The sequence below is a fragment of the Lontra canadensis genome, unplaced genomic scaffold, assembly GCF_010015895.1.
Source record: "Lontra canadensis isolate GAN:19392208 unplaced genomic scaffold, GSC_riverotter_1.0 scaffold47, whole genome shotgun sequence".
Classification (NCBI taxonomy): domain Eukaryota; kingdom Metazoa; phylum Chordata; class Mammalia; order Carnivora; family Mustelidae; genus Lontra; species Lontra canadensis.
This window is the reverse complement of record NW_022631041.1, coordinates 11,019,335-11,044,962: the sequence shown is the minus strand read 5'-3', so window position 1 is coordinate 11,044,962 and position 25,628 is coordinate 11,019,335. Positions and strand designations below refer to the sequence as shown.

Here is a 25,628-nt window from a genome sequence, read left to right as displayed (position 1 = left end):
GTCTGCTTAAAGACTCTCTTTCCTTGGGGCACCTGGGTGGCTCAGTGGGTTAAGCCTCTGCCATTGGCTCAGGTCATGATCCCAGGGTCCTGGGATCAAGCCCCACATTGGGCTCTCTGCTCAGTGGGGAGCCTGCTTCCTCCTCTCTCTCTCTCTCTCTCTCTGCCTGCCTCTCCGCCTTCTTGTGATCTCTGTCAAATAAAAAAATTAAAACAAACAAACAAACAAAAAAACTCTCTTTCCTCTCCTTCTGTCCCTCCCCCAACCTCTCTCTCTCTCAGATAAATAAATCTTTAAAAAAACAAAACAACACCAGGGAGCCTGGGTGGCTTAGTCCTTAAGCATCTGCCTTCAGCTCTGGTCATGATCCCTGCTCAGGCACCCTGCTCAGTGGGAAGCCTGCTTCTTCCTCTCTCACTCCCCCTGATTGTGTTCCCTCTCTCACTGTGCTTCTCTCTGTCAAATAAATATATAAATAAAATAGTAAAAAACAAAAATGAAAACAAAAAACAAACAAAAACAACACCAACAACAAATGGGACTCATCTTCTCAGTAGACAAATGTAACCATCGGCAGTAGCAAGTGTGCTTATTCCCTGTAAATGGGCTAATAAAAAAGCCATCTCTTTTTGAGGCTACCAACAGCGTTCTCATTTAGAAAAGCCGCAGCTCTAAGAGCTGCCAGCCCCTTAGAGAAAATCTCTTGTGTCTGGATATTGGGAGGATCAGTAGATGAGAAGATAGGGCTGGACAACTTCTGAAAGGTCATGGTAATTTGTTGAAGGGTTTTTCTTAAGCAGGGAAATGACCCAATCAGATTAGAATCTCAAAGTCATCTTAGCTGTAGTGTGTCCACAGTGACATTTGTTGCCTAGTGAGAAACAAATAGGATTGCTGCTAGCCTCGGGTGCTGGGATATCTGGGTTGGCCCTTAGATGTTTGCTTGGGAATCAGCTGGGGCTCTGGAGGAAGAGAGCAGTGCCTCAGCGACGCATTCAGAGAAAGTTAAGGAAGAATCCAGGCCAGAATCTGGGCAGAGCTTCAGCGTGGGAGGAAAGAGGAAATAGTGGATGCCAAAAAGGATAAATTACAAGAACCTATAGATTTTTTCCCCCAGTTATATTACTAAGTTTCTTTAAGATATAAGTGCATTTGGGCAAGTTTACTAATAAACCTAAATCAATAAAATATTCACAACTCTGCTCTTAGATATGTTTTCTGTATGAAGCTTCTCCTGTCCGTCAGCACTAAAGCAGCGATTAGTTAAAGATTAGTGGTTAATGAGCACTACTTCAAGTTAGCCTTGAATTATTTAGTACCATTCCAGATCAAAGGTAAATATATACTTCTTTTGCTCTCATACAGAAACTCTGTGCCAGCTTCTGTTATAAAAATCAGTTGTTTGGGGCGCCTGCTCTGGGGGAGACTGCTTCTCCCTCTCTCTCTGCCTGCCACTCCCCCTGCTTGTGCGCTCGCCCGTGCGCTCTCTCTCTCTCTCTCTCTCTCTCTGTCAAATAAATAAATAAATAAGATCTTAAAAAAAGGAAAAAGAATTTTAAAATAAATAAATAAAAATTAGTTGTTAGAACCTGTGAATGTTTTCTATGTTCCAAGATGAAAAATTATATTCTGGAAAATTTCTAAGTGAGTTTTATGTTGAATGAATCCAAGAACTTGCCTTAAGTTTCCAAACTTTATTTTCTACACATTGAACACTTTGTATCACTTCTATTTTTAAAACTTGAGGATAAGGGAAAAAAAATCTCTATCAAAGGTGGATTTAAAAAAAAAAAGATGTGTTTCAGAAGTCTTTTTTTGATAAATTCATTTAATAGAACTTTGAACTTAAATTATTTATGAATTAAATGAAAATTTGACTCTAGAGAATTTAAGTACTACTCCAGAATGGATAGCCTAGTACTGGGTCTTGTACCCACCACCTTGTTCTAGCTACTGTCACTAGCTGATACTCTACACTGCCTCTTCTGCACCTGTTATAGTTGAAGTCCATATTCCTACTATGTTGCTATTTTATTGTTTATTAAGTAAAGAGAATATGATGAAAACCAATGAGAAAATGACTTTTAGTTGCTATACATTCTCTTAGTAGTTGTTCGCTGGATTACATTCTATTCTAGCCTACAAGATACTTCTTTAACTACGTTATTTTTAAAATAGGGGATCATCCCTCTTGTAAACTGTTGATTTCCTTTCACAGAAAAGGATAAACCCCCACTTAGCAAGGCCGGGCGGGATGTGATCTTGCAACTACCTACAGACGGAGTAGTTTTGGACGGCCGTGAGAGCACGGATGACCATGCCATCGTCCAGTATGAATGGACACTGCTGCAGGGTGACCCATCAGTGGACATGAAGGTAATTTGTGATGTCGTTGTAGCCGCTGCAAATATTTCCCTGAGGTGATCTCTCATAATGTTTTTCTACTCCTGTTCCCAAAATATCTGTAAGCTGGCAGAAGAGGTGTAAGATAGAGAACGCGCAAGGGTGGTGGTTGAAAAGGTGGTTTATTATATGAATTTACTTTCCTACTGAGTAAACAGTGTTCTGATCCTTTGTTTTGAAGCTTACTCTTGTTCTTGCTGCTTTTTTGGCAAAACACCTCAAGGGAAAAGACTCGAGCTTTGTTTTAATTACTTTTTAAATTTTTTATTTCTTTTCTTAGCTGAAGGTGCAGGTAGAAAATTTTAAAAATATGAAGGAATATAAAGAGGAAAATAACAATAGAATAAACGAATTCTTCACACACTCCAGAAAGCAACCACCTCACCTAGCAATGAGGCCAGCGTGAGGTAACTGAGTTAGCAAGTGAGGGGAAGTGTTCCTGTTTAGGCGCTCCCCACTGATTTTCCTCAGGCTTATGTGGGCCGATCTGGAGTTGCTACAGATGGGAATGAGTCACTCTCCCCTTGGCGGCCTACGTCCAGCAGTCTTTCTGGGTTGTTTTTTTTTGTTGTTGTTGTTTTTACTTGAGCTATAAAAAATTATATTAATTCTAGAAGAACAACATAATGACTCGACATCTGTACATATTGTGAAATGATCACCACAATAAGCCTAGTTAACATCTGTTACCTCACATAGTAACACGTTTCTTGTGATCAGAACTTTTTTTTTTGAGGAAGGCTTGAAAACTTTTTTTAAAAAGATTTATTCTCAGTGACTTTCAAATACACAGTACAGTGTTATTAACTATAGTCACCATGCTGTACATTACATCCCATGACTTAATTATTTTATGACTGGGAGTTTGTACCTTTTGACCCCACTTTACCAAATTTCACCATCCCTCACACCCTGCCTCTTGCAACTACCCATCTATTCTCTGTATATATGAGCTCAAGCTCTTTGTTTAGATCCCACATCTAAGTGAGATCATACAGCCTTTGTTTTTCTCTGTGTGAGTTATTTCACTCAGCGTGATACCCTCAAGGTCCATCCATGTTGTCACAAATGGCAAAATTCCTTTTTATGGCTGAGTGTGTGTGTGTGTGTGTATATATATATATATATATTCCATTTTTCTTTATCCAGTCATCCATCAGTGGACATTTAGTTTGTTTCTTTATCCTGGCTACTGTAAATAATGCTGCAATGAACATGGGGGAGTGCATGTATTTTTTCAAGTTAGAGTTATGTTTTCTTTAAAGAAATACCCAGAAATGGAATTGAGGGGTCAACACAGGTTACCTTGAGTTGTGAGGCAAGTGGCTTCTTATTAACTCTATCAGGATCCTTCCTAGATAGGAGTATTTCCTGGCTGAACCACTCTAGTTGGAGGAGGTGGAAAATGTCTACGTCGGTCAGCTGGGGCTGCCGTAACAAACTAGCACAGGCTGGACGGCTTCACCAACAGAAAGTTCTCAATGTTCTGGAGGCTGGAAGTTCAAGATCCAAGAGTTAGCAGGGCTAGTTTCTTCTAAGGCCTCGCAGTTGGCTGTCAGCTACTTCCTATGTCTTCACAGGGTCTTTCCTCTGTGGGAAAGCACTGATTTATATTCTTTTAGAACAAAAACAATAATCTGCTGATCCTTCAAGACTAATTTATATCCACTATTTACTCAAGGATCATACAGTCTTTGACTTGCCTGGACCCTTGATCTGCATCTTACCCAGACCCCATCCATCTAGGAGCCCCTTCCAGTGGTTGTCTACTCTCTGCCTGGTATTTCCGGAGGTGAAAGCTCACTACTTCACAACACATCCTATAACAGCTTTCATTACCTCTAATTATTAGGCCAACAGGATGTGCCTCCTATTACTTCTGTGTACTGGGCTAGATCTTCTCTTTGGAAAAGTACTCAACACATCCTTTTATTCTGTGTATCAACCACTTAAGTTTTTGAAAAAAAAAAAATGAGGGGCTCTTGGGTGGCTCAGTCAGTTAAGCATCCACCTTTGGCTCAGGTCATGATCCCAGGGTTCTAGGATCGAGTCCCACATCAGGCTTCTTGCTCAGCGGGAGCCTGCTTTTCCCTCTCCACCCCACTGATGCTGTCTTCTCGTTATCTCTGTCTCTCTCTCTCTCAAATAAATAAATAAAATCTTTCAAAAAGAGAAAGAATATCAAGGCTTCTGGGTGGCTCAGTCAGTTAAGTGTCTGCCTTTGGCTCAGGTCATGATCCTGGGGTCCTGGGATCGAGTCTCCCATTGGGCTCCCCGCTCAGCAGAAAGCCTGTTTCTCCCTCTCCCTCTGCCCTTCCCCTGTTTGTGCTCTGTTTCTCTTCCTCTCTCAAATAAATTTTAAAAATCTTAAAAAAAAAAAAAATCTGACACCTTTATGAAGCCCATATGTAAACCGTGGTTCTCCCTGACAGACTATGACCTCTTGTGATACAGACATTGTCTCTACTTCTACTAATGAAGCTTAATTTACAAAACTATTTTAGTAGCTGCTTCACACAATAGATTCAGGTTGAGTTTTCCATTAACAGAATTACCTAAAACCTGCTTCATCTTTCTGCACGGACTACTGCCCTGATGGCCTTTTCATCCTGTATTTGTATAATTGATTCATTGAACCCGAGTGTAGGACCTTAAGTTTATTCTTTTTACGTCTCAGCCTTTTGGTTTTCATCTACAACAGAAATAATTTTGAAAATTGAGAGTCATCCAGCATATTTATTATCCTTCGATGCATTGTGTCAGCTGCAAAATTAATGTATCTTTATTTAATCTTTGAGAGCCAAGGTTGTTCAGGAAAGGTAGACAGACAAGCCATCGATCATACCACTAGAGAGCTTCCTTGAGATGGACACTGACTGGTAATTGGACTTCTGGGACATATTTGTTCAAGCAGCTATAAATCTGTCTCCATTATCATCTAGCTTTGGGTATTTGCTACTAAAAGCTTTATTCTGTAAGCAATGAATTGCGTATATGAGTGCTGAACAAAAATAATGCTGATGATTCAGTATTTAATTTATTGAAGATATTTATAAAGGCCTAACAAAATTAGGCATTTCTCATGGGCTTTTACGTCTGACTGCTCTGCCATCAAGACAGAAATATAGACCAACTCCCCAGCCAAGTATATAATGTGCTGGCAGATAGATCTAGAGTTATACAACCATGATCTAAGTGACAGAGTCTGCAGTAAGAGAGCCATTTGCTACCTGACTGTGACTGTCTTATAATGGTGTACACTCACGAATGCTCCTGAAGTAAACTGTAGTCCGACTGTGACTTCATCATAATAAAACTGTTATTGATTAAGCTACGCACTCAGTGCCAGGCCTTTTGGACCCCTCTGCCATCTCAGACCAGCCTTCCAAGCAGGCATATCCCCATCTTGTAGATTAAAATTATAATAAAACATTGTTAAAGACTTTGAAATGGCAAGAGATTACTAAGTAGCTTTTAAGGAAATGCTGGGGGTAGAGGAGCAGGTCCTTCAAGGTTAGCATTTAGAGATTATAGAAAACAGACTGTAATGCAAATGCGTCTTGTCCTGAGAAATACAAATAGATTTTTCATGTAGAGATGCAGTTGATCTCTGCCCGGTGGAAAAGTGGATTTCAAACATGACATTTTAACCCCTGTAGGTATTAATCTATTAATCCAGGCATGTCGATGCCTAATAGGTACTAACAGGATACTTGTTTCAGCTTTGCATCTCCTAGCAACTTCATCAAAGCGTTCTTGGCTGCTTACAACTGTCTGTTCTTCAAATTCTCTTTTGTTTTTTATTTGTTTAAAAATTTTATTTTTATGAGAGAGAGAGCAAGCAAGCAGGGGGTAGGAACAGAGGGAGAGGGACAAGCAGACTCTGCTCTGAGTGCACAGCCCAACACAGGGCTCTATCCCAGGACCCTGAGATCATGACCTGAGCTGAAATCAAGAGTCACATGCTTAACCCGCTGAGCTGCCCAGACGCCTCTCAGATTCTCCTTTGAATCTATGGAATGTCTTATTGGTTTTCTCTTTAATTAATGAATTAAATAAAATCTTTTTTTTAAAGATTTTATTTATTTATTTATTTATTTGACAGAAATCACAAGTAGGCAGAGAGGCAGGCAGGGGCAGGGGGAGCAGGCTCCCTGCTGAGCGGAGAGCCCAATGAGGTGCTGGATCCCAAGACCCTGGGATCATGACCTGAGTTGAAGGCAGAGGCTTAACCCACTGAGCCACCCAGGCACCCCAAATAAAATCTTTGAATCATGTTCATATTAGATTTGTCTGAGAGTCATAGTTTTAACATTTTGAGAATTTTCTTTTAAAGGAAATTAACATCCTTCAGCCACCATCTCACGGATCCCTTTCACTTGGATAGCCTGATTTTATACCCCCAAATTTCCTTTTTTTTTTAAGTTTATTTATGTTATTTATTGATCTCTACACCCAATGTGGGGCTTCAACTCACCACCCTGAGATCAAGAATTGGTGTTCTTCCAATTGAGCCAGCCAGGTGTCCCTACAACCCCAAATTTCTGACAGGAAAATTGGGACTGTCAAATCAGGTGTGGGTTTGGGGGTTTTTTTGTTTTTGTTTTTGTTTTTTTTGTGAGAATGGGATCCAGTTTACTGGAATGTTACTGCAGTCCTCTATCCAGCTGCAAAATAGGGCTCACTTGGAAGGTTGTTGGGAATGGGGTGAGAGCAGTTATAGGCTAGCACAGCAAAGCAAGTAAGTTAAAACCCAACGTGGGATACACTTGTTCTTATGCTCCTTGATGTTCTTATGCCCCTTGACTGTCCCCACCCCTCAGGAGCACTCACTGATCAGGCTCTCCACTGAGAACACAATGTCTGCTCAAGATTCTCTCTCCCTCTCCCTCCCCGCTCTGGTCCTCCCCCTGCTCCTGCACAGAGAAAAACCAGAGTAAACAGGAACATGGGTCCTTCTGGATAAAATCCAAGTTGGATAAAATCCAAGACACCAAGAGGTGTCCCCATTAGTCTCATTTTTAAACCACCCCCAAATAGATAAAAATGGTATCTTATAGGGGTGCCCGGGTAGTTTAGTCAGTTAAGCCTCTCTCTCTTTTTTTTTTTAAGATTTTATTTATTTATTTGAGAGAGAGGAGAGAGTACAAATGGGGGGGTGGGGGCTGGAGGGAGAGGGAGAAGCAGGCCCCCCACTGAGCAAGGAGCCTGATGCAGGGCTCAATCCCAGGAACCCAGGGCCATGACCTGAGCCAAAGGCAGACAGACATATAACCAACCGAGCCACATAGGCACCCCCAAGCCTCTGACTCTTGACTTCGGCTCAGGTCACGATCTCAGGGTCATGAGATTGAGCCCCATGTGGATCTCCACACTCAGCAGGGAATCTGCTTGAGATTCTCTCCCTCTGCCCCTCCCCTCCAATAGATCTTTTTTAAAATGGTATTTTATAATTCAGCCTTAGAGAAGAGGTTTCTGGGAAAGGAACATAAATAGAAAGAATAGTTGACTTTTTTGACATAGGACAAGAGAGCACAAAATAACTGTTGGATTTCACATTGCACTGTCTCCTTGTATAGGAGCCATTTTGTCACTTACTCCTCCTCAGATTTCCCAGGATATAATTTGGGTCAATTCTGAAAATGCTCACAAAAGGAACAAATCTTTACATGGTAAGGAGATGACTTAAAAACCTACTGAGAGACTTTAGAAAAATTTAGTGAGCAGGATTTTCAAGGTAGCCTGCTTGTGTAACCAAGACATAGGTTCCAGAGAACCTACCATGGTCTGAAGATTAAACACCAACTGTATCTGTTGTCTTCTGTTTTCTACACATCTTCATTGATAACAGGCCAGAGAAATACATAAAATCTGTAAATCACAAGAGAATTTATAACAATAACGAGAGATTCCTGTAGAAGTATTTTCAGAAGTATTTTTAGAAGGAACGATGAGCTGAAGAGGGGTTTTAGTGATAGAAGGTTCCTGTCTTCCTTCTCTCCTTCCTCCCTCCTTTTTCCCTTTATTCCTTTCTTGATGTTTTTTCCCTTCCTCTCCCAAAGCTTAGAACTGTGCTTATACTTACTAGGATTCTAATAATACTTTAGTAATTGGTTGCTCAGCTAATCTTTCCAAAAGCATTCTTCTAGTCCCCAAATCTGTTTCATCTTTCCAAGCACAATGGGCAGAACAACATTGCTCAGGGCTCTGGACTCATATAGATACTACAAAGCGCCCTTGAGTGTTGTCTGACAATTTCTTTGCACCTCATCAGAGGAGAAACTAGGTACACAAAACCTATTATTATTTCTCAGTTATTGAATAATTTCCTGTCTTCATAAAAACAAAATGAAAATCATTTCATTAAAAGTTATCCCAGACATTCTAGGCCTTTGGCTGGGGGAGAGAAGGCTGTTTCTAAATTTAAAAAAAAAAAAAAAGAGAGAGAGAGAGAGAAAAGTGGTAATTGGGTACCTGAGAAAGTTTATATCACACTTAACCTATTTCCTTCCTCTTTCATGTGCATCAATTCATCATAAATGTAAGAGAGCAAACAGATAAGAACTGTAACAGAGCACCTACTTTGCTGTGGTTTTTGAATCCTAGCTCTACTGCTTCCTGTCTGTGAGACAGATGGTTTAAGCCATTTGTAAGATGAGAATAAGAGGAGCCCTCCTCTCAAGGCATTATTATTGGGGTTAAACAGGGTTGTATAGGTAAGGCCCCTGGAGCTGTGAGCCACACACAGTAAACATTCAAATATCATGATATTCTATTTATTATGAGATCATTTTCCCCTTGATGGTATTCACATAATTTTTTTTTAAAGATTTTATTTATTTGTTAGAGATCACAAGTAGGCAGAGAAGCAGGCAGAGAGAGAAGGGGAAGCAGGCTCCCCGCTGAACAGAGAGCCCAATGCGGGGCTCAATCCAAGGACACTGGGATCATGACCCGAGCCGAAGGCAGAGGCTTAACCCACTGAGCCACCCAGGCACCCCTATTCACACAATTCTTGATAGCCTTGTCTTACACCTGGGCAAGACTATCTTGCTGCGTGGGTCATGTTCTTCTAGAGATTCTCCCAAGGAACCCCAAACCACAAAGACTCCCTCCACCTGCTCACTGGTACACAAAAGGACTTTAACAGGGAACAAAACCGCAAATGGCTAAAGAGTCAACCAAAAGGACTTTAAGAAGGAGCAGTTTTGACACTGAGAAAGCCAGAGGGTCTAGGTGTTTCCGGGGAATGAGAGCAAAAGCAGAAGGAGAAGAGAAGTGAAATATACCACACCCCACAGAACTGGACCAAGGGTGAACTGCCTCAAACTGTCACCCCCATCCTTGGACTCAGTCCTTCCATTCACCCAAAGCTTTGAACAAAGGACAAAAAGTAATGGCAGCCCACAGGGCATTTTCAGGACAAAGAAGATTCCCAGGGCTACAAATTTCCTAAGTAACACCTGGAGATAAGTTGGTGCACATGAATGAATAGTCTATTGTGGTTTTGAGGATTTTTCAAAAATAAAAGGTGTAGATGGGAGAAAAATCCAGCAAATTCTAGAACTCACAGCTCCAATTGAGCATGCCAGATAGGGTAATAATTCATGGCTGCTGTGTTTCAACGTTAACTATGAGCTTAAATGTAGCCTACCCCTCACTTAGGTATAAATTCTTTTTACACAATGAATATTTAATTGCATTTTTTTTCTTTAAGAAAATTACTTTGTAAAGAAATGTTGAAAAATAATCTCCCTGGGGGCGGGAGATGGATAATTTATGAAAAATAAATCTGAGTAAATTGAGTTAGGAAAGATCTATTCCAGTAAGGGCAGAAGCTTTGAAGTTCTTTGCCTGTTCAGAAACACACAACTTCTCAGACAATAAATCGACAGCACTGTAGGCTTCCAGAATCACAGGAGACTGCAGTCTATCTGTGCTTCCGGTCAGATGGGGCTTCAACCTGATTTACTCTCTGCTTTTCTTAGACCATTACAGCTGGCCAGTCTGTATATAAACTGTGCCTGGGTTCTTTCTAAGAGACAGTTCTTGGAATAAGGACCTTGGAAGGCCTTACTCTGCTGACCAGGAGGTTGGATTCTGGAACCACTGTGCATATGGAATTTGGAATCAAATGACCTGGACTCAAACCCAGTTTTGCCAATTCCCTAGCAGGGTGTACTTGGGAAAAAATATTTCATTCTTTAAGCCTTAGCTTCCTCAGTTGTAAAGAGGAAAATACCACTTGATAGAGTTTCAGTAAGGGGTCAAAGTAGGAAAATGCAAATAAAGCAGTTAACATACCACAGAGCATAACATGAGCAGTCCAGGAGAGGTCACTATTATAGTGAATTCTAAACATCATGGGATTTAAATACTGGTCTCTTTTGACGGATAGTTTAGCTGAGCTAGAAACAGAATAGATTTACTCACTGGTATATAAACAAGAAAGTATGAGGTCCTCTTCAAGGCAAGGGGCAAGGGTGTAAGGCCCTGGGAAAAATTTGTAGGGCCTAGTGCCCTTGACACCAGTTGAGGAGATTAGACGCACACCTAAATAACTATTACACCAAGTAGAAAGGGCAGGGTTGTAAAAGGATGTAGATAAAGTGCTACTAGAATTCAGAGAAGGAGAGATTACAATCCAGTTAGTTCAGGGAAGTCAGAGACTTCACAGATGGGTGCCCTGTGGTATGTATCTCTGTAATCTTAATATTCTGACAAACAGGACTTATAAAATTATATTGACTTGAACTTTTCAGATTGAAAAAATCCACATTCTATAGTGCAAAAATTTTGGACATGCCGGATAGCATTCAAAATCAATGTGTATCCTATGAGTATGGTGACCTAGAGCCAAAAAATCAGAATCCATTGAAAATGAGAATCAGGTTTGGCTTTGCTCAGCGGACAGTTGGCCATTTGCCCAGTGGCCTGTATAGTAACATAACATACTTTTACTTTTTAAGTAATAATACAGAGAAATTTTTATTATTTATATTTACATATGAATTTATATAAGTTCATAAATTTATAACTTATAATTTTATTATATTATTATATCATATACTTTTATATATATTATATACTATATTATATATTTATTAAATATGATTCAAAATTATGTATTTATAATTTATAAATTTTATTTATGTATAGATTTATATTATATTATTAAATAATATTATTTCTAAGAAATAATACAGAGATGAGTGCCTGGCTGGTAGAACATGAACTCTTGATCTTGGGGTTGTAAGTTCGAGTCCCATGTTGGGTATAGGGATTACTTAAAAAAAGAAAAAAGAGGGGCACCTGGGTGGCTCAGTTAGTTGAGCTTTCTACTCTTGGTTTTGACTTAGGTCATGATCTCAGGGTTGTGAGGTCAAGTCCCAAGGCGGGCTCCGCACTCAGCAAGGGGTCTGCTGAGATTCTCTCTCCCACTCTCTCCTTCCCCCTGCTCCTGCTCTCTCTCACTCTCTCACTAAAATAAAGAAAAATAAATAATACAGAGAGATCTTGTGTACACTTTACCTACTCTACCCACATCTTGCCAAACCAAGATATCAATATTAATCTTCCCTAGTTTAGGAAGGAGAGAAGGGCAGTAGGAGAAGAAACAAGAAAGAAGCAGTACTAATCTTTTGTCTGTAGAAACTCTGCTTTATGGCCAGGTGTCAAGAACATTGGCTCATGTTCTCAGGGAATATTATCCTGCTCTTGGTTCAAACAATGAGAACGTTGGTCTTATTCTCTTTCTCCTATATGTATTTTTTACCCTAACACTTAGAAAATGTTTGTAAAATACTTTAAATCCTTTCCAATATCATATAAATATGAGATGTCTGGAAGGATTACCTGGGGGCTTGAAGGGAAAATATCCATCTCACTGTTCTAAATATTCTAAATATGTGATTTCAAGGAAAGACACCCTTTGTTAGCTAAATGAGTAATGAGGGTCAAGGAGGGGATATTAATCTGAATAGATCTAAACATAAGCTCACCCAGGACTTTGAAGGTTATCACCATGGTCTGGATCTGGACCAGTGTTTCCGACATCAGAAACGAGGTGCCTAGAAATGCAGAGAGAGACATCCAAAGCCCAGGTGATCCTTGGCCTCTTTGACAGGGGATGCTCTGTCCTTCTAGCCCCAGCATTGAAAAGAGGGTTCCCAAACAACCTCCAGGTCCTCAGATTTTCAATTTAATCCTAGTGTGTTAAATGTTGACATCCAAGGGTCTCGGGCACAGGCCTGGGTAATGATAGGGCCCACGAAGATGACCCATCTGGATCCCTTGCTTCAGGGTCTCCCTGGTGTCTTTAAATCTCCATTCACTTCTCCTCTAGCTCGCTCCTACGGCCCCACTCAGGGTCGCCCTGACCTTACAAATGTCATTCTGTTCAATCCTACAGTCTACCCTCTCCTCTCATGTACCTAGGCAGCAAAGCCCTCGTCTGTTGGCTTTCTGCAGGCTTAGGTCTTCTCTGCACTTGGGCAGACCAGCTGGGACAGCTTCTCTCCCTTGCAGCAACTTACTGGAGGCTGCAGGGCTCAGTGTGGTCATCATCAGCCCATGTACCCATTTGTCCAAAGAAGCAATAAGTAGTGGTCTCACCTGTTACATTGCTGCCCCCCAACAAGGCCTCCCTGATTCTGAGCCGGAGAGAGTGAGAGTCCAATATCTGCACCAGCCTTACCACCGCCTGCCCCTTGCAGTCATTGGCTCCCCTTGGTTCAGCCTCACACTCCTGCAGCCACAGGGAGAAGTCACAACTGACACTTACCTTCCAGTCATGTGTACAGAGATGGGAGGAGAAGTTTCCAGAAGAAAGGGATGCTGGGCCCCAATCCCACTGGAGTGCAAATCTTGACTACTGCAATGACTCAGGCTAGAGACAGGGTGGGCTCAGAGCAGGATGGTGACAGTGACAGTGGACGTGATCAGAAGTGGTTAAATTCCGGTTTTTTTTTTTTTAATTCTGGATTTTTTTATTTCTATTTTTTTTAAGATTTTATTTATTTATTTGACAGACAGAGATCACAAGTAGGCAGAGAGGCAGGCAGAGAGAGAGAGGAGGAAGCAGGCTCCCCGCTGAGCAGAAGCCCGATGCAGGGCTCGATCCCAGGACCCTGGGATCATGACCTGAGCCGAAGGCAGAGACTTTAACCCACTGAGCCACCCAGGCGCCCCTAATTCTGGATTTTTAAAAAAGAACTTATTAATTTATTTAGAGAGAGCATGTAATTGGGGGTTCAGCAGAAGTAGAGGGAGAGAACCCCAAACAGACTCTGCACTGAGCACAGAGCCCACTGGGATGCTTGGTCTCATGACCCTGAGATCATGACCTAAGCCAAAAATCAAGAGTCTGACGCCCAGCTGACTGAGCCACCCAGGCGCCCCTGGATGTGTTTTTAAAGTAGGGCCAACAGGGGCACCTGAGTGGCTCAGTGGGTTAAGCCTCTGCCTTCGGCTCAGGTCATGATCTCAGGGTTCTGGGATCGAGCCCCACATTGGGCTCTCTGCTCGGCACCTGCTTTCCGCCGCCCCCCACCACCGCCTGCCTGTCTGCATACTTGTGATCTCTGTCAAATAAATAAATAAAATCTTTAAAGTAGAGCCAATAGGATTTCCTGGTGGATTGGATATGGGATGTGAAAGACAATAGGGGTTCAATTCGACCCTGCAGTCTCAAACCACAGTTCTTGTCTCATTTTAAATCCCACTCATCTGAATCTCTGCTGTTCTCAGACATCGCAGCACCCTCTTGTTCCCGAGGATCAGTGTCCCACTCCAGACTGCAATTATCTTGTCATCTTCAGCTTTCTCTCTGCGCGCCCCTCAGGTAATGTTTTAGGTCTCACAGAAGTGACCCCTGTTTGATGTTCTCTTAGTGTAGCTGGGCCTGAAGATCACGTAACCATGTGGCAGTGAACACTGCTTAACTTCTCTTTGAAATAAAACACAAAGGACCAGTGGCCTTCTTTGCCAGCTGTCCAGCTTACAGCTTTTTCAAGGAGAGTGATGGGACCGCTTATAACCGGTTTTACACCTGGAGGTCTCAACTCTGTCACCCATCAGTGAGTGACAGTCACATTATTGAGATTTCATTTCCCTGTCTATAAAAACTGGGTGACTCAGCTTGAGATGAGAACTAATCAAGGGAGATAATGGATATATTTAAGTATTTACTATATCTCAAGATCTTTTTTTTTTTTAAGATTTTATTTATTTATTTGACAGACAGAGATCACAAGTAGGCAGAGAGGCAGGCAGAGAGAGAGAGGAGGAAGCAGGCTCCCTGCAGAGCAGAGAGCCCGATGTAGGGCTCAATCCCAGGACCCTGGGATCATGACCTGAGCCGAAGGCAGAGGCTTAACCCACTGAGCCACCCAGGCGCCCCTATCTCAAGATCTTTTGATATATATCTATAATTCTATGTAAGCCCTATATTAAGCTCTTTTTACATAGCTGTCTCATTTGATCCTTATAAAGTAGGTGCCATTATTACTTCATATCACAGATGAAGAAACTGAGGCTTAAGTAGATTATGTGACTTGAGCAAGGTCACACAAGTGGCACACGGTGAACCTGGCCAATCCAGCTCTGTTGGATGCCAGACTCCTCTCTTAACCACTTCACTCACATTTCCTCTGGTGTCATCGGTGTGTCGTCTGGGTGTGCCTGTTACGCACAGATGCCCAGATCTATCCCTCACTCAGACCCTCTGAGTCAGACTCTGAGGCTGGGCTGGGAAATCTGTGCTTAACCAGAGCTCCAGGTGACTAATTCCTGAGAGGCCTGAAACATGGCAATGACTGTATCTCCTTCCATTGCTTCTGAGTAATGGTAACGCCTTCTGCTGGTGTGTGTATATAGTCCTGACAAAGCCTCAAAGCCAGGGTCATGTGCAGGAACCTCAATTCTAGGATTTCATACATACAAACCCCATCGGATAGTTCTCATGGGGCAGCAACTCTCTGTGCCTTCAAGAGCGTTAATGCAGCCCTGTAATAAACCAGGTAATGGTCAGGATTCATTGGTAGCTGCTCTTCAGACTAGTTCATTTAAGCAGAAAGGGATTTCTCCTAGAAAAATAGGATATTAAGCCATTATAATATCTTTGGGAGGGCTGAAAAATATGGTAGCTGGATTGAGCATCCAAACATGACTCCCGAAATCACAGCTGAGCCTCAGAAGTGATTGCCCTTGCCATGAGCAGGAGGCTGCTTGAAAAGTGGCATGAGGGGCGTGGAGAATCAAGGGACCCTGGGTTTGGGAAGTGAGCAGAAGTGAAGTCCCTGGGGGTGATCAGCAAGGAACAGCTGGGGGAACTCAGACACAGAAACAGAAACCAGGGATGTCAGAAGTTCCAGAACCCGGGAGTGGCCAACATTATAAAACACAGTAAGAGGGCCAGTGGACAGGGAGCTGGTGGGAGGCGAGGCTAGCAAGTACTGTTGACCTTGACAACCTGGTGACCTTTGCTAGATCTGTTAGTGAGCTCTACCAGCAGTTTCAGGGGTTTGGTGAGGAAAGAAACCAGATGGGTGGGATAAAGGACAAATGGAAAAGGAGCGAATGGAAGCAGAAGTGCAGCATGAACACGGTTTTGAAAAGGTACATTGAAATGGAAAGGAGATATGATTTATGGCTAGAGATGATCTTGGAGTGTAGGGTTTTTTATTTGCTATTGTTTGTTTTAGGTCCAGAGAAACTTGAGCATAGTGATAGCAGAGCCATTTGAAAGAGAAGTTACTTAATGGGTCAGTGTTCTGAAGGTCAAAGAGGAAAGGGGTCAGGGCCTCGATGGAGGATTGGCCTGGAGTGCAGGAGCAACAGCTCATCTTGCCGCTAGAGGAAAGGAGGTGATAACAGCTACAGATACAGGTGCATTCCCAGCATGGGGGGAGTGCAGGAGCCATACTCATGGCTGAAATTATGTTCCAGATTTTCTTCTCAAAGCAGATGAGGTCATCTGCTGAGAAGGAAGACACCAGCCACTGAGTGTGGAGCTTGGAGGAGTTAGAGGTTTAGAACAGCAGCTGCTAAGGACAGGTGAAGTGTTGTCAGTCAAGGATAGTATCAGCCCAGATAAAACTGAGCATTGTGAATTCCAAGTGGGACAAACTGCCAAAATAACATGTGATTTAGTAGTTCACATCCTTGGACCAGGAGTGGAGAGGTGAGTCACAGGACTACTTCAAGGCTAGTGGGGGCTGCTGGACTCCATGCCTTTCTCTCTTTACTGAATGTGCTCTTTCCTATTCGGGTGTCAGGTGCCTCAGTCAGGAACCCTCAAGCTGTCCCACTTACAAGAGGGAACATACACCTTTCAGCTCACGGTGATGGACACCGCCGGGCAGAGAAGCTCCGACAACGTCTCAGTGACAGTGCTCCCGGTGGCCTTCTCCACGGGAGGTGAGAGGAAGGTCCTTCCCTTGCATTCACAGTGGCCAACCGACGCCAGCTCTTCATGGGAGGATGGTATTACACTGGCATTTGATATTCTGACTGCATTTCATGGGCTCTACCCTTCTTTTTTTTTTTTTAAGTAGACTCCACGTCCAGCATGGAGCTCAACCCAGGGCTTGAATTCATACACGGAGATCAAGACCTGAGCTGAGATCCAGAGTCGGTCGCTTAACCAATAGAGCCACCCAGGCACCCCCTTCCATTCTATTTTTGGTTGTTGTTAAATAAGAGTCTCCTCTAAAGCTGTGACAAAAATAGGCTCCATTATATTTGGGCCTTCGTGGCACTGCTAGGTTGGGGTAGTGGAGGCTCCGGGGACAAGAGTAGACTGTGTGAACCACAGGGCCCTCTAGATTCATCTTGCCTGACTTGCTTTCACAAAAAACAATCATGTGGTTTTTCCCAGAGAGAATGTTGCTTAAAGGTGAGCAGTCTGTATGATATGTATGTTCAGAGAGTGCAGCTAAGAAGCGTATTTAAAACAAATTAAAATTAAAGATTTTAATAGTCCTTTTAAATTGTGTATGTCAATTTAAAAGGACTATTTAAAATTTTTCGATACACTAATAATATAGCTTTACATATATGTGATGGGTCTCATACTCTGTTGCACAACATAAACTCACTCTTCTCATTTATCTATGTTTCTTACTTTCCCCAACATCTATGTTTCTAAGATTAGCTCATCAAGTTTAAGAAATATATGTATGGAACTTGAGAGCATTAAAGAAGAGGTATTGCAGAGGGAAACCCCCCACAACTCCCTACTGGAGAAATGCACAGATAAGTGTGTATCTGAGGGTCTTGTCCTTTGGTCCGCAGCTACTCTCGGTGTCTGCAGGAACACAGGGTGCGCGGGGCTGTGCTAGGCCCTGGGCGGATGGAGGCGTGCTCCATAGACCTGGCCCTGGACCCTCCCCCACGTAGTGAGCCTTCATGGTCACTAGCCACGGCTCTAGTAAACCCACAGCATGTCTTTGCCATCCCTAATTACTCAGTAATTAGATGGTAATTAAGCCAGCAATTGGAATAGGGGTAAAAAGATTGGAAAATGACTGTATGTCACCAATCTTGTCTTCCATCCCGCATAGGTCAGAATGCGTACTGGAAACAAAGCAAGATTTTAGAATCCTGAGAACTTGGCAGCCTTAATCATTTGCCTTTCACAGGGACAGGAGCAAAAGTAGCATCCTGAATCTGGCTGGCTGACTCCCCATCCAGCCCAGGTTCCAGTGTCCCTGGAGGAAGGAGGGTGACTGCCTGGGGACTGGCATGGCACCAAGCTCCTAGCCACTGCCGCCCTCTGAAGCCATGATGGCAAGTACGAGGAGCGTCTGGGTCAGGAATCCGAGCCAGCCCGGATGCCAGCTAGGTCACTGACTTAGTGCAGCCACAAAGGAGAGCTCGACAATTACTCAGAATGTTTTTGAGGGGCACCTGGCTGGCTCAGTTGGAAGACTGTGTGACTCTTAATCTCGGAGTCATGGGTTTGAGCTCCACATTGGGTAGAGCAATTACTTAAAAAAATAAATAAATAAATAAACTCTGAAAAATGAAAACATTTTTGGGTACCTTGGCATGCTAGGCTTGCAGCAGGGCCATTGGAAACACGGCCTCAGCTCTGGCCACTCACTCCCTGTGGAGGACCGCAGAACCCAGGTGCTATCATCCTGGGACCCAGGGTCACCTGCATAGAGAGCGAGTCAAGAGCTCACAGGAGGAAGGCAGGAATACCCCACTCTTCCTACAGAAGTTGGAAAGGGATTGCTTCTGTACAACCAAGGTGCCTGGGAGAGAGAAAGGGATACAAGCACAGGTGCCAGGCGATGACCAATGCTGCACCATCCTGGCATTTGCCTGGTTTATTTGCTCAGACCAATTTCCCAGGGCTACAAAGGTAAATTACCAGTTGTCCATTTCTGGCCTTTCTCTGAGATGATAATAAAATGTATTTGAAGTTACATGAATCACTTTTGGTTACTGAAAGGCCACTTGGATATAGGTCTTCTGTATGTAACTTTATATAGAAAATAAAAAAGAATGGCTGTGTTATTAACTGCTATCTGGAATTGCTCTCCCGCTAGACTGAAGTGACATACTATGAACTAAAGTGAAAAAACACCACATAGAGACACTGAAAACCAGAGTGGGGATAGAGAGGTGTTTCTCTCCCCTCTGTTATATACATAGTGGCCTTGCAGTTAATAATCCAGTTGTAACGGTAACCAAGGGAGCACCTTCTGGGGGAAACAGACAAGCATGTACCCCTGCTTATGTGATAATAATGTGATTGACTTTGGATATAGAGGCTGCATGTTTTCAAGCTTGGGGGAAAATCATATCTTCAAATGCCAAGCCAAAAACCACCTCCAGTATGATCTAGATTAGTGGTCTCCAAAGAGGATCCCCCAGGGATAGACATCTTTAGGATGGAAAAGAAGACACCTGAATTTATATTTTTAGTAATTTTTAATCTTCTTTAAATTTTTAGTATTTTTATAATGTGTTTAATATGTTAGTATAGTAGTATATGCACATTATTTCTAGATGGAGATATGTATTTACTAATATGTATAATATATAATACTATATTTATTGATCAGATGGGCGGTCAAAAAAATAATTAGAGACCACTAATCTAGAAATGAATGGATAAGTTACAAATACCAATCTATCTCCCAGACTACAAATGAATAAGTAAAACCTTGAGATATTTGGGATTTTCATGTCATGATCTTAACAATGTGAGCAGTAGCTATATCCTGCTTGGTGTTCAGGGTAACCTAGTTCCCCCTCACTTTTTTTCTAAGCTCCTTTCCTGAAACAGAAGGAATTCCCCCCTTCTGGGCTGAAATCCTTGGTCATAACTGAAGCTCTTTGCTTCCTTTTCTTTCTCAGGAGCTTCTACACCATTTCTTCTCTTCTTCCTTCTGGGTCAAGGTATTTTTAAACTGCCTTGTACCCAGAGGGACTCCTTTCCCAGGCCCCAATTTAACTGCCTTCCAAAGGAATATGTATCCAGGATTTCACCTGGGCTCAACCATTTGTTTCAGTAGAATATCATCATCTACTACGCTCCCATGTCCTGAGAGAATTGTCTAGCTCCTCCTGTACCCGGGAAATTATGAAGTTCCATTAGAGCTACTTCTAGCTTGATAACCTTTAGTCTGCATTAACCAGAGTAAAAGTTGTCCTGCAGTTGTTGTATAGCTAAGTCTGGCAAAATTGGCTTAATCTGGAGCGGGGGAATGTCTTTAAAGAAAATACAGGTAACTCCCATGAATCACACTGTAGATTAAAAACTCCTAATAGCTCCAAAAGGGAGGTAATTTTTTGGACAATTTTTTGGAGACCGCTTGTCCTTATTTAAGGAAAACAAATTTGTACCAGCTAGTAACTAAAGATCTTGATTATTCTTGAGAGCACCAAGGATATATGATAGTCAACAGAGTTCAATAGTAGAAAGTTAATCTCAGCAAAAATTATTACTTAGGAAACAAGACGAGACATAGCATGTGTAAAATGGTGTCTCTAATTAAGCTGGCTAGGTAAGAGCATTAGGAGGCCCCCAGAGATGATGGGATGAACGAAGGAATGCAGAGGGAGAGCTGGGAGGGAGCAAAGCCAGGGCTGTCTGGAGAAACCCAGAGCGGCCACTCTGCTTGCACCTCTTCAGCACTGTTGCCTGGAGAATGGCGCTGAGACAAGAGCCCATGGTGGTGCCTCAGAACATAGCCAGGAGGTCAAGGAGATACCCTTCACTACCTAGAAACCTGTTGCTCCAGCTCACACTGTTACGTGTCTCCCCATTATTTGCATCTCTAGACCCCAAAGCATTTCACTGTACATTTAGTCTTTGTGAATCAGAACACAGAACATGGTGAAGGGCTGACTGTTCCCACATTCCTGTAACATGAGACTGTTTGTAAACAGGATGCCTGAAGGTTTGCTCACGATACCACTTCTTTTGTGACGATGGCTGTTGCATTGACATCACGCTGGCTTGCGATGGAGTGGAGCAGTGTCCTGATGGGTCTGATGAGGCTTTCTGCCAAAATTGTGAGTCAGCTGCATGGCCTTTTCAGGCAGCGGGGGAGAAGGGATGTCTGTATTCTTATAATAAAATGCAAACTCACTATTGCTCTTTTTCTACCCGGTTTCAGGTATAACTTCATGTGAATAAGCTAGGCCTTAAATTAAATGAGCATTTAGTAGGAGTCTTAATCTGGGTTCTAAATGTCAAACCTTTTATATTGCTTACCTTTTTCAAAAATTGCTTTCAGTTTTCTAAAAGATTCTTCCCCATCCTAAAAAAGCTGTGTAGAATATGGTTTTTAGGGGCACCTGGGTGGCTCAGTCATTAAGTGTTTGCCTTCGGCTCAGGTCATGATCCCAGGGTCCTGGGATCGAGCCCCACATCGGGTTCCTTGCTCAGCAGGAAGCCTCCTTCTCCCTCTCCCACTCCCCCTGCTTGTGTTCCCTCTCTCACTGTCTCTCTTTCTCTGTCAAATAAATAAATAAATAAAATCTTTTTAAAAAGATTATGGTTTTTAAAAAAATTAAGGTGAGTTGGGGTACCTGGGTGGCTCAGGGGGTTAAGCCTCTGCCTTCAGCTCAGGCAATGATCTCAGGGTCCTGGGATCGAGCCCTGCATCGGGCTCTCTACTCAGCACGAAGCCTGCTTCTCCCTCTCTCTCTGCCTGCCTCTCTGCCTACTTGTGATCTCTGTCTGTCAAATAAATAAATAAAATATTTTTTTTTAAAAACTGAAGTGAGTTAGGATTTTGTTTTAATAAATTTTTTTTTGAAAATGTACAGTGTACTGGGTGTGCCTAAGTCAGGACTATAAATCCATCTTATAATGTCATCTACCTACACAAAAGGACACTGCAAGAAAGAAGGAAACTTCAGAAAGTGTAATGAAGGTGCTGGTTTGAAGAAGGATGTAGAATCTCAAAACCTTAGATTTAAGCTTTGTTTTTGTTGATATATGGGTGACATTTAGAAAGTCAATTATTGGAAGAGAAGAGAAAACAATTTACCCATTGAAGAGAGAGAAGTTTTTTATGGGGCTCTGACATGCCTTAGATGATTATTATTCCCAAATACCCATGACTAAATCTAGAGCAAATTTAGGTGTTTTTTTTTAAGATTTATTTTATTTATTTTTTTTTTTGAGAGAGAGAGAGAGAGAGGAAGGGGGAGGTGCAGAGGGAGAAGGAGGTAAGTAGACTCCCCACTAAGCTCAGAGCCCAACATGGGGCTCTATCATATGACCTTGATTGTGACCTGAGCTAAAACCAACTAACCAACTGGGCCGCCCAGGCGCCCCCACCAAATTTAGTGGTTTTAGTTAGAGTAGAAAAGAAACCCCAAACCCAACAGTAGCTCTTCCATGTTCCAGTGAGCCTTGACCGGAAGACGGTGACCCACACAGCAACTGCCCAGCCTAGAACCACAGGACCAAGCAAAGATGCAGCAGGAAGCTCCTTCTTGGAAAAGTCCCTGAAAGTCCCTGTCCAAAACCAGCCACCAGCGTTATCAAACACGGAGAAGAGGAATCATTCCATGTTTGGGGGACCAGAGAGTCAAACCAGTCCTGTGATACCAGGTAAGGACCTGAGCAGGTGCTCCACAGCCTTATTTTCTACGGTGACACTTGGCTTCAAAATTCAGGTTATATTTGGAGCACCTGGGTGGCTCAGTCAGTTAAGCCGCTGCCTTCAGCTCAGGTCATGATCCCAGGGTTCTGGGATCGAGTCCCACATCGGGCTCCTTGCTCAGTGGGGAACCTGCTTCTCTCTCTGCCTCTGCCTGCCACTCTGCCTACTTGTGCCCTCTCTCTCTCTCTTTGATAAATAAATAAATAAAATCTTAAAAAAAAATTAAGGTTATATTTGATGAGTGTTTAGGAAATACAAGAAAGAAGAGAGTTAAAATGAAGAATTTGGCCAAAAAGGAAAAAAAAATCTATTTGCACTGGTTATTTATAGTAAGGAACACCTACTAAATAGATTCATACATTCATGCATACTCCGGAGAGACCAGCACATTTATTCGTAAATAAGCTAGAATTAGGAAATTTCAACACCTGTATTAAGGAAACAAATGCCCTAAGTGTTAAATTTTAGGTTATTTTGAGATGAAACAGCATAACCCCTATGCATCCATGTAATTCCTCTTCACACTAAGCAAGTGAATGTAATGAAAATATATGTCACATGGAAATGGTTGCATGTGCCAGCAATTCAGTGTTTCGTCCCCAATTTAACTAAATCTGTAATTTTTTGTATTTTCTAATAAGGCTAATAAGAATTTTAAATATATTCACACCGCTGAAGGATTAGTATTCTATCATCTTAAATTTAGTTTTGCACATTTGTATTTGTTGATGACATAGACAGAAATATAGAAGATCACATTTCTGTACGCATTTGTAAATGTCTTCTCAGTACTCCCAATTCTGCCTACATTATATGGAAATATTCCGTCACTATTTTAAGAACTTCTTGATGAAAATTTTTTGTTCATTGCAGATGATGCAAATAATAAAAAATAAAAATGACTTAAAATACCACCCTTTACTAAAAACAACTTTTAATATTTGGGGATATTTCTTTCCCATCTTTTGTTTATCTACTATTTGTTTACTTATTTATTTGGGGGGGCACTTCTAATTTATTTTATTTTTTCAATATTCCGAGATTCATTGTTTATGCATAAGAGCATCTACACAAAACCTTCCACTTCGGGCTTAGATTTAGGTGCTTTCGGTGCCCCCGCGTTGGGTCTCTCCCTTGTTGGTACTGCCACCTGCTGGGCAAATCAGTCAGTCCAGCCAAGCCTTGTAGTCCCTTTTCCCAGAATGGAAGGTATGAATGGAGAAGACAACCCCCCCCACCCCCCACCCCCAACCACGAGGCCAGAGTCAGGGGAGACTTGTGCTCTGGGCAGCAGGGAAGAGCTGAAGAGCTGGCGGATAGGACAGAGGAGTTCTCACAGGGTCTCTGTGGTAGAGAGTCTCACATGGGTGTGAGTGGATTAGCTGAAGACAGGAGACCAAAGCCCATGTCTCCTTAATTTGGGTCTAGTCTTGGCTTGCTTGGCCTTTAGAACCTTGAGCAAGCTGCTTCATACTCTGGGCCTGTCTCCTCACCAGTCAGTAAGCGATTTCAAGCAGACAACCTCTAAGCCCCCACAGCCCTGAGAGAGCTTCGGGAATGATCCACAGCCTGATGCTTGTGCTGGTTTCCAGGCCAGAGTGCTCCCCGATCCCAGCGCTGTCTCCTGGACAGTGAGCACTCAGCCTCAGAATTTCTTTGAAATTTCTTTGAAAACAGTGCTCCAGGCTACACCACCACTGGATGGGAGCTGGCACTCAGTTTGAAAAGAATTTGCAGTCTCTGTGTTGTCCTTTTTTGATAATAAGCCTCTGACTTTGGTTATAAAGATGTAAGGAAGGGAGTTTCACAGATGCAGAGAGATTAAATGTCCAGTTACTATGTTATATTATACATTATATTATAATATAATAACATATTTGTAATATGTATTGTTCTTCCTAACTATTAAATACATATTTACTGTAGAAAATTTGAAAACTACAGAAAAATATAAAGAAAAAATTAAAACCATCCAGCAAAACTCACCATTAACATTTTGTTACATTTTTTTCTGGTCACTTCAATTTATGCACATATGTACACACTTTTTTTTTTTAAGATTTTATTTATTCATTTCACAGAGAGAGCGCAAGTAAGGGAACAGGAGGCAGAGGGAAAGGGAGAAGCAGGTTCTCCTACCAAGCAAGGAGCCTGATGCGGGGCTCAATCCCAAGACCCTGGGATCACGATCTGAGCTGAAGGCAGCCGCTTAACCCACTGAGCCACCCAGGTGCCCCGTATGCACATTTATTCACTTTTTTAAATAAATTAATACACAGTGTTCTAGTTTCAGGTGCACAATAGAGTGATTCAACAATTCTCTGCATTACTCAGTGCTCCTCATGATAAGTGTGCTCTCAATCCCCTTCACCTACTTCACCCGAACTCCTAGACCCCTCTCCTCTGCCAACCACCAGTTTGTTCTCTGTATTTAAGAATATGGTTTTTTGGCTTTGTTTCCTTTTTTTCTTTGTTTTGTTTCTTAATTTCAATGAGTGAAATCCTGTGGTATTTGTATTTTTCTGTCTGACTTATTTCACCTAGCCTAATACCCTTTAGGTCCATTCACATCGTTGCAAATGACAAGATTTCACTCTTTTTTATGGCTGAGTAATATTCCATTGTGTATAAATACCACCTCTTTTTTATCCATTCAGCTACAGAGGGGCTCTTGGGCTGCTTCCATATCTTGGCTGTTGTAAATAATGCTGTTGTAAACAAAGGGGCTTGTGTATCTTATTAAATTAGTGTTCTGTTTTCTTTGGGTAAATACCCCTGCAGTGGAATTACTAGATCATATGGTAATTCTGTTTTTAATTTTTTGAGGTAACTCCATGTTGTTTTCCATAGTGATTTTACCAGCTCACATTGCCACCAACAGTATACAAAGATTCTTTTTTTTCCCACATCCTCATCAAAACTTGTATTCCTTGTTTTTTGTGTTCAGGTTTTGTGTTCAGGTGTGAGGCGAGAGCTCATTGTGGTTTTGATTTGCATTTCCCTGATGGTTAGTGGTGTTGAGCATCTTTTCATGTGTCTGTTGGCTATTTATATATCTTCTTTGGAAAAATGTCTTTAGATCTTCTGCCC

General features: G+C 42.1%; 1 protein-coding gene across 4 annotated transcripts in view; it reads left to right on the top strand.

Annotated features, from left to right (window-relative positions):
- LRP11 (LDL receptor related protein 11) overlaps nt 1–25,628 on the top strand; it is a 44,536-nt gene that overhangs the window by 5,757 nt on the left and 13,151 nt on the right. Inside the window, exons 2-5 of one of the 4 annotated variants that reach the window (XM_032873164.1) lie at nt 2,219–2,376; nt 16,680–16,821; nt 20,809–20,934; nt 22,280–22,486. In XM_032873164.1, the coding sequence (XP_032729055.1) occupies nt 2,219–2,376; nt 16,680–16,821; nt 20,809–20,934; nt 22,280–22,486 (633 nt within the window). Of the gene's footprint in view, nt 1–2,218; nt 2,377–16,679; nt 16,888–20,808; nt 20,935–22,279; nt 22,487–25,628 lie in introns of all 4 variants that reach the window. The other 3 variants (XM_032873163.1, XM_032873166.1, XM_032873165.1) reach the window with 3 other exon arrangements.